We start from the raw sequence: 9,220 nt of genomic DNA, 5'->3' as shown, positions 1-9,220 counted from the left end.
ATGGAAACAAACCCCAAAACAAAAAAAGTCTGAAATGAAACCAACTTGCACCAGAACAATGGCAAGAGAAACAGGTGGAGACAGTGTTATGGCAATGACATGAATTGCTCCCAGTGGAACCGGGTCACCAGCGGTTATTAATAATGTGACTGCAGACAGAAGTAGCAGGATGAATTCTGTAGCATACAGGGCTCCACTCTTTGCTCAGAACACAGCACGGTATACTTTGTGCAATGACTCAAAAGTAAAAAGACCCACAAACATGGGTCAACTGAAGGTGGCTGTAATAAAGGCCTCTCAAGGCATGACACATTATTTGGTAATGCCCATGGGTTCTAGACTTCAGGCAGAAGTCTCTTCCCCCCCGATCCACCCCCTTTCCCCTTGTATTTTAAACAAAAAAAAAAAAAAAAAAGGTCTCAATCCCCATGAGATGGTACCAAAAAGGAAAAAGAAGAACAAAGGACTGTTTAAGCATTTCACATCTTTTATTTCTGCATTTCATTTCTTCAACAATTTAATTGCACCCAGATCTACAATATTTCAAAAACGTGCACAAAAACGTGAGTTTCTTCATCCTGCAAAGAATAATAAAAAATAAAATCTGACCCAGGCAAAAAAGATAGCAGGAAACTAGTGTTAATTCTATAATTCTCCTTCTAATTAATCATAATTTAATACCTCAGCATAATATACTTAAAGACCAATATGTCTTGTAGTTTTGCCCCTTGCAGCATTCCCCCTCCCTGCAGTTAAAAAAAATATTTCTCTATTTAAAACAAACATTTCAATGTTATTTATCATCACCACCATGGTCTTAGTAATTTAAGAGAAAAGAATATATTTTCCTCTTATTTAAGCCCACTCCTCATAACCAAAGCCCCACCCACCCTTATCAGAATCCAATACACAACAATGCTCAAAATCCCAGGGCCTGCACTACGAAGCAGGTTCAGCATACCTACGATGCCTTCTTAGTGTCCGACTATAACCGACATCATGCCACAATATCAATGTGGTAAGTCAAAGCTTTTTCTGAATATAGCAATGAGCCACAAAATTCTTAACTATAATCCCCTAACAAATATGTGAGTTTCTGCAGCCAAAGCCGGTAAAAGCTTTGTGTAAATGAGTAAGATAGGCTCATTAATATCACTGCCCTATCATTAAGGCACGAGTAGATCTATCATTACAAATGTGTATTCCAATAAACTGATGTGTTCCTCAGACGTCATCTTATGGCAAATGAGACATTTTAGCATTTTTGTTTCAAGCTGCAAACCTGGTGGCATTAAAAAGCCTTGGAAGCGTGTAAAGCACAAACAGAAAAACATAATTCAAACCTGTATGTGCGCTGTACTCGTCAGAAAACGCTATTGAGGTTAGACCGTCTCAGAACACCCCTTACTTCATAAGATCCAGTCTACCCAAAGGTATCTTCTAAAACCAGTTAATTACTCAAAACCGATTGACCAGTTGATGCTTTTATATATGCTAATCTGTTACCTCATGCATGTGTGTGGTCCAAGTTATCACTGCAATGTGTCCCATTAAGGAACTGAACCACTGTGTAACCTTCAGATCCCAAGATTACCTGGCGTTATGACGCTAACCACAAATCCCGCTTCGTAGTGCAGGCCTCTGGTTCAAGAAATAAAACGGATGGAAATACAGGAATGACACAAAATAATTACTCAGCAAATTAGAGGTGAGACATGATGTAGCTTAAAAAATTCTCATCTGAACCCGCACTAGACAAGGGGTAAATTACCTTCGGACTAAAGGGTTTTCCCTGCATACACCTTCAGCTGAAGATCACTTAGACCCAGTGAGACCCGTTAAACCCACAATGCCTCATTCAGGAAGTACAGCCTCAAACAGAAGATGGCAAATACCAACAAATTCTACATATTCGAGGAGCTGTGTATTAAATAAAAATAAATAGATATTTAAAAGGAAGGGAAAGAACAGTCCATCTATAATGTTATTGTGTGTTTTTTTCTTCATTTTTACATTTTCTAAGAAAAATCTGACATAAGAAAAACATTATTTATGCCTTTTCAGATTTTTCTAAAATTTTACCTACAGTATATCAAGAAGATCATACAGATATACAGCAAAATAATAGGGAAAAATACAACAGAAGGAGTCCTTAAAAACTATATGCAAAGGGAATTTAAAAACATAATAAATAAATAAAATACCAATATCATGATAATGGTGTAATTACAACTGAGTAGGTGTATAACCAAAGCAGAGGAGAAAACAGTGAGTTTATAGTACTTGGTTTTTGCATTAAGTTCAATAAGGGACCTCTTGGTAAAAAGTTGGGGGAGGGGTTACGTTAGATGCTGATGAGGATCTCCATGTCAGTTGGCTGCGAGTCCAGTAGCTTCAGATGACAGCCTGAGCAGAAAACAGAAAAATCCAACACTGTTTAAAACAAACAAATTAGATTATCAGTAAAACATGTTGCTGTATTTGAAAACTAATTAAAAAAAGTCTCAGACTTGTGGACAATCTGAGTGAGTGAAGATTTCTGCTATCGTTTTACACAAGGTCTTTTGACTGGCAGTTTGAGTTAAGCAGGATGAGATTTTTCCACAGAATACACTTGATTATCAAACTGCCCATCTATCAGGAAATCAACACCTGCCTCCAGCAAACTGATGTGCTATATGCCCTGATAATGAACCGTGTGACCCCACTTCCTGCTTTAAAAATCACCCTGCATCTGTACAGCAAGCTTAGCTGCTGCTGGAGAATTGGGGGTGCGAAAAATGATTTTAGTTTACCAATTACAGCAGGATAATTGGACCTTTATTGGCTGATAAACTGAGGTAAACTATGTTATGTCAATGTTTTTTAAAGCGCTTTCTTATACCATTACCACTACAGCTATTCACAACAGCCAACCTTTCCACATGTTTAGGTTTGGAAAAAAAACCCTGAAAGCATAATAAACAGGAGCCACACTGGCTGCAAATAAAATGTTGGTCAGGCGAAAGCGAATCAATCAACAACTGTGTGGTAGTGACGGCAGTGATCAACCCAACTCTGCTACAGATTTGTTTGTACATTTTAGACTACATACACTTATATCTCATTGGTTTGTGCACATAATGGACAAACAGCTGTTTGAATGGTAAAATCCTGTGTTTTTGGCCCGTTTTGTCAGCCCTAGATTCTAGTGGGACAGTGTCACAGCTGGAAGAGGGGGTAATGAAATTATTACGAGAGCTGTGGTAATGAAGTGACTGTTAAAAACTGCCAGTAGTCCAATTCTAATAAATCTTCGGTAACCTAATTAAACGAGAAGCGCTCCTTGTGTTTCCTCTTATGTGAGGAATCCATTGCTTCTGATTGATACTAGTTGGTCAAGTGGACAAATGGTAGGAAAACTCAATTTCCATTAATGCGTTTCAAAACTGACCAGCTGCACAATGTCAGAATTTAAAAACAGACAGCGAGAGAGCGCCATCTTCTTTCCATTTTGCACTAGCCTGTGGCTTTTTTCTTACCGGGCATTGATCAGGTACTCAGCCAGGCTGATACTGGCGTGGGAGCCAGTAATGGTGACCTGTCTGTCAGTTGAGCCCTCCACAGGGTTGGCAATCTTGATCTGAGCCCCTGACATCTGACGGATCTCATTGATCTTTGCGCCCTGACGGCCAATGATGCAGCCAATGAGCTGGGGAAGAATAATTACATGACACTATGTCAATACTTTCACTGCAATAAAATAAAAGTAAAAGGTTGCCAATTCAAACGAAACGAGCTACTCAGAAAATCAGCAAGTTTCTCTGTTAAGAAAAAAAAAAAAAAAAATCAAAGTCACATTAATTTTGACTTACATCGTTTGGAATGGTCAGCTCATGAGAGCCAGTTTGTGCAGAGGCATCCATCCCAGCTGAAAGAACACAAGAGTGAGTTGATTGCATGGATTAACAGAAACAGACAGCAATCAAATTCCTCCTCACAGGAAGTACACCTACCCTGGAAGCCCTGGTTGCTGTGTGCAATGGGAAAGGGGCTCTGCTGCATGGCCAGCTGGTGAAGTTTGGTGAGCTGTTGAAACAAAAAAAAGAAAGATACGTAGAGCACAGACAGACAAGGATGTGTTAAGAAACACTGAAAATAAACTTTAAGACTGAAATGTTGTTTCCCTTGTGTAAGTGGTGGTTGTGATAATGAGTGGAAATCATGAAATTGTGAAATGAAAAATGGGATCAATGATTTTGCTTTAAGATATTTATGTTAGGATTTGAATCTATAATCTTTGGAACTGTTAAATGGATGTGCGTCTCAAGCAGTGGTGGCTGTGGGAAGGGCAGCAGGGGAAAAAAAAAAGTCAAGAGGGATGAAATAAAAAGGTGGTATGGCTTCCCCGGACCGAAGTTGCAAATATATTGGATCACTTACAGAGGGCCCTTCACTTACATCAGGCTGTGGAATGGCGTGCTGCCCTTGGACAGCGTAAGCCTGCAAGGAGAGAATAGCACTTAGGAGGGTGTGGCAGTGTGACATGGTGCACTCCAATATCAATCAGTCCTCTGTCCTTGCTACAAGGAGCAATGCCAGGCATGCTACTAGAATACCATAACTAAACTCTGTTAAAATAAAAGTGTTTAAAAAAGAAGAAGAAGAAGAAGAAGAAGAAGAAAAAAAAAAAAAAAAAAAAGTACTTTTATTACTTTACCTGACCACCTGCAAAGATGACAGGAGACCCTGAGGGTTTGGGTCTGTATGGGATGGTCACTCCTTTTGGTGGAGACTAGAAAAACAGAAATATTCACCTTTAACTATCAATAACTATGTAAAGTATCAGTGTCCAGAGCACATTTACAAAATCATAAAAATCAGGATTACATTAAACAATGTTTGTACCTCAAGCATGACAATGCAGATCTGCTTGACACACTCAATAATGGACTGTGGAGTCCCTGCAACGGTGATGGCACGCTCTGTTGAGTTGGGTAACATGTCCCCTGCTACTTGTACCTGAGCTCCTGCAGACTACAAAGTCACAGCAAGAGTTACAACACAGATCAGGGGAAAACAACAACAAACAAAACCCACAACAGGATCTGAAATTCATACAAGACTAAAATACAGCAGACAAACCTCTCTGATTTCTTTGATCTTGCAGCCACCTTTACCAATGAGTGAGCCGCACTGGCTGGCGGGTACAACGAGGCGCATGGTGACTGGTGGTTTGCTGGTGGCCGTACTGTTAGTCATCGAAGTGCTGATGTCCTGTAGGGGAAGCGGATACAACAGGAGGCTTTAGAAAGTGGTACTTGTGTAGCTGCTACATCTTTAATGTAAGATACAAAAAACAATTCTAACCTCCTCCAGTTTCTCTATGATCATGGAAAAGGCTTTAAAGATGGAGGTGGTAGGTCCCGCGAGAGTTATGATCCTCTCTGGGCAGTTCCCCTCTGAGATGTTGATACGTGCACCACTCTGCAAAGAGACAGGAAAAACAACAAAAATTGAATCAGTTGCTTTGTTGTCATATGACGCATGAGTCACAGTAAATGTTGACATGTTCTTTCCTGATTGTTGGAAAAAGACAAACTTACCTCCTCTCTCATCTTTTTAACAGACTCGCCTTTCTGTAGATAAAGAATAGAAAACAATATTTACAAAACACACCAAGGGACATGCCACAGATAGCATCGTTCTGGCAGTAAAACCAGCTTACCTTGCCAATAATGCTTCCAACCTCCTACAGAAGATGACAACAAAAGTTGGTGTTAAAACAATACTTTGCGGTTTTCTTTTTTTACTACAGCTAGATTAATTTTAAGGAATGAATGCAGACTTTAAGGTCCTTATAGAATCTAAATCTTATATCAGTGCTGGAATGTTGGAGTTTTTGCACGCCTGAATCACATGCAAGCCTTTACAGTCATATAAATAGTTACAATAATCCCAAAAACCTGTGCTGACCTATTTTTTTCACCCAACACAGCAAAAACTGATCTGCAGTCAATAAAGGGTTTGATAACAGCTTTTCATATATTTTCAGTCTATCCATAGTTGCATGCAGTCACACTCACCTTCCCATGCATGAGAAGCCTGATGGTTAAGGTGACATTAAGTCCTCCTTCAACCAAACTGGAGTCCATTGCTGCAGCTGAATCCAACACACACTCGCACGCGCTCTCAACACTGGCCAACAAAGTGAGTCTTTGGTCACTGGCTGAACGTCTGCAACAGAGTGGAAAAATTAACAGTCAGAGACAAGCGTAGTTGGTGGAAAGTGTGAGGCCATCTGCTGTCAATGCAAATCAGTGAAGTGATGCGGGCAGTGCACATCTTGTAGACTTTAACGCAGTTTTCCAGCCACGTCGAAAGAAAGACGTTTCAGTTCGGTAATTGACATTAGACTGGCCCGAGTCCACTCATTCACTGTGCACAATGACCCACTGTCCCTCGGCGGTCGTGTCTATTTTCTGGCATTCTACAGCGGTGGCGACATCTCTTTAACTCTTGCAGTCAACACAAGCTGCTCAAAACAATCATTTAAAAAAAAAAAATCACCGTAGCTTTAAATAAACTTCACAACCAAGCTAACAAGAGAAAGCTAACAGCGTGACGTTATGGCATCAAATCCTGTTTGAAATGAGCATCCCAGCTAGTCACGCAAGCGATGGTAAGAGGAAGTTAGCTGCACCAAAACATTTTTCCACTCAAAACACTCGCGTTTAGCTACGTGTACAGATTGAGTGCTAACAGATTTAACCATTCTATCTTAAAAAAAATAATATAGCATTTCGAAGCTATCTCCTGCTCCACCATCAAGCTAAAAATACAAATCAGTGATTTTCCATCCAGCACGCTAGCGTTAGCATCCAGCAACTAGTCGCATCCCGCGGCCTACGAACCGCACTGAGTTATCCCTGTCCTTCACTCCTAGGGGAGAAACACACATATACACAAAGCTGGAAGACTTACCGGAACCGTCCCTGGAAGTGTGTTCAGGGGGTGGGTAGGGTGGCAAGGGTAGAAGGGGAGAGGTTCGGGAGGGAGTTTTAAAAGGATCTGGGGAAGAGGGAAGCGACGCCGCTTTTCGATCGGACTCCACTCTCCTCCTCTGCTTCGCACAAAAGACAAAACGCGTTCAACTCTGACCCCTTTATTGCCCCGCCCCCTCAACTAGGTCAGCCCCGCCCATTGACGTGATATTCACTCCGTACAGTACAAAACAAAAATATAACTAAATAAAACGAAAAAAGCAAAAAATTATTTTATACTATATATTTTTCCCAAACGCAACAAATACCATTTATTTATTTATTTATTTGTATACATTCACAATGTGTACATTTCTCATTCACAAATAAGTTCATATTGTTTCTGCCAAATATCTATAAATTAATAACCAAAAGCAAAAATAATACTGAAAAAAACATCAATAAAAACTAAAAACGGTAGTAGTAGAAGATACTGGTAATATCTTTGCTAATATGGTAATTACTGGTAATTTATTTATCCCATATTTGGTTTCCCTTGTCACAGAGGTTGAAATACTACTAGTCCTACTAAATGTAATAATGACAACAATATAGGATTCATTTTCTCCTTCCTCTTTGCTTCGTCTCTTCCTTTAGTGAGATCACCACAGTGGATCATCTCCTGCAACCTTATCCCTATCCCTAACATCCTCCTCTGTCACACCAACTGTCAAATGAAACCATATTAACCAGGTAATCTAACCACATACTTATTTGCAATCCCTCGTTGTCATTCTTAGTAAGGAATTTGACCACTACTGTACTTGCTGAAACTTCGTCAGAATGCTGTAGGACTGATTCTCAAAGTCTCTCTTCTGAAGGTGTGAACGACATTCTTCCACAAAATATTTTAGTGTTTGGGATTTTGATGATCAAGGCAGAGAGCTATGGGAGATCCAAAATCTCCAGCAGGGATTCAGCTGGACTGAGAAATTGTGAGTTTGAAGGCCACATCACATGATTACATGTTTGTTTTTTTATCTTTATTGATCTGCTCAATGATATAAATGGCAAATATTTCCTTTACAGAAGAGGTTACTGTGGCATATTTACATCGCAGCTCATTTTCATCAAATCTGATGAAAAAAAAATAACCAAACCAGAGGAAAAGGTGATGTCTAACCCAGGGGTGGGCAACTCCAGGCCTCGAGGGCCGGTGTCCCTGCAGGTTTTAGATGTGTCCTTGAACCAACACAGCTGATTTAAATGGCTAAATTAGCTCCTCAACATGCCCTGAAGTTCTCCAGAGGCCTGGTAACGAACTAATCATGTGATTCAGGTGTGTTGACCCAAGGTCAGATCTAAAACCTGCAGGACACCGGCCCTTGAGGCCTGGAATTGCCCACCCCTGGTCTAACCCAATTACGCAGGTGCGTGAGTTATTAAAAAAAGAATCTCCCCAATCAGAGCTTTTAGAAACAGGGAAACTAGCCACAGATGGCAAAACTATATTTTGAATTATGTACCTTCAGTACTGACGTACTCATTTCTAGCATCTTCAACTCTGCCACCTGCAACTTGGCCCCCTGTCTTTTTGTCAGCACCACCATTCCCAATGATACAGTACCATCCTGTAAACTCTTGCTGCTATCATCCCTGAATCTTGTCTTCACCCGCTCCACCCGCTCTCTTCTGCACCTCTCTTGTGCACTGTGCATTGTTTTGGACAGAAGACCCCAGATATTTAAACTCGTCGACCTACTATCTAACCTGCACCTGTCTCCCTCTCATTCACATAAATATTTTCTGTATTGCGTCTGCTGGCCTTCATTTGTCTTTATTGGCTCAGTTGAGGCAGATGTTGTCAACACCTGGCCAGTGCAAACTAACTGTAATGTGTGTATTCTAAATAGTGACTTATGGAGACAGACCCACGGGAGGTTTTGAAAGACTCTTCGCAGTTGTCTGTAAATCCAGCAGATGGCACAATAACACTGTGAAGGTAGCTGGTGGTCGTTCTATTCAAAGTCCTGCATCCATTCTGCCATTGCTCAAAAAATACTCATTCATAGCTTGATGAGTTGACCGAGGTGTCGTGACTGTACCACCTAAAAATGAGAAGCACTAAAATTAGCCATGTGAAAAAGGCATTTTGCCCAGTTAGAGATATAAAATGAGCAAAATTCCTTAGCGGAATGAGTCGGCATTCTAAATTTAAAAGAGGAGCTAGAAACTGCATGTTTTAGTTGCTGAATTAT

General features: G+C 40.4%; 1 protein-coding gene across 3 annotated transcripts; it reads right to left on the bottom strand.

Annotated features, from left to right (window-relative positions):
• Nucleotides 1–469: 469 nt before the first annotated feature.
• LOC146494480 (poly(rC)-binding protein 2-like) lies at nucleotides 470–7,839 on the bottom strand. Of its 3 annotated transcripts, none has more exons than XM_085145431.1 (13): nucleotides 7,733–7,839; nucleotides 6,066–6,216; nucleotides 5,708–5,731; nucleotides 5,586–5,618; nucleotides 5,350–5,466; nucleotides 5,125–5,256; nucleotides 4,888–5,016; nucleotides 4,700–4,774; nucleotides 4,423–4,482; nucleotides 3,996–4,068; nucleotides 3,855–3,910; nucleotides 3,522–3,691; nucleotides 470–2,406 (listed from the first exon to the last, which is right to left on the bottom strand). In XM_085145431.1, the coding sequence occupies exons 2-13, from the start codon at nucleotides 6,132–6,134 to the stop codon at nucleotides 2,370–2,372; spliced, it is 975 nt and encodes a 324-aa protein (XP_085001557.1). In that variant the 5' UTR covers nucleotides 6,135–6,216; nucleotides 7,733–7,839; the 3' UTR covers nucleotides 470–2,369. The 3 variants fall into 3 exon arrangements, with proteins under 3 accessions (XP_085001557.1, XP_085001556.1, XP_085001558.1); XM_085145430.1 differs by lacking the exon at nucleotides 7,733–7,839 and adding an exon at nucleotides 6,964–7,135; XM_085145432.1 differs by lacking the exon at nucleotides 7,733–7,839 and adding an exon at nucleotides 6,964–7,134 and having other exon boundaries at nucleotides 4,441–4,482.
• Between the last annotated feature and the right edge of the window lie 1,381 nt (nucleotides 7,840–9,220).

This window comes from Neolamprologus multifasciatus, chromosome 20, assembly GCF_963576455.1.
Source record: "Neolamprologus multifasciatus chromosome 20, fNeoMul1.2, whole genome shotgun sequence".
NCBI lineage: Eukaryota > Metazoa > Chordata > Actinopteri > Cichliformes > Cichlidae > Neolamprologus > Neolamprologus multifasciatus.
The sequence above is the reverse complement of the archived record's forward strand: the minus strand, read 5'-3'. Positions and strand labels throughout refer to the sequence as shown.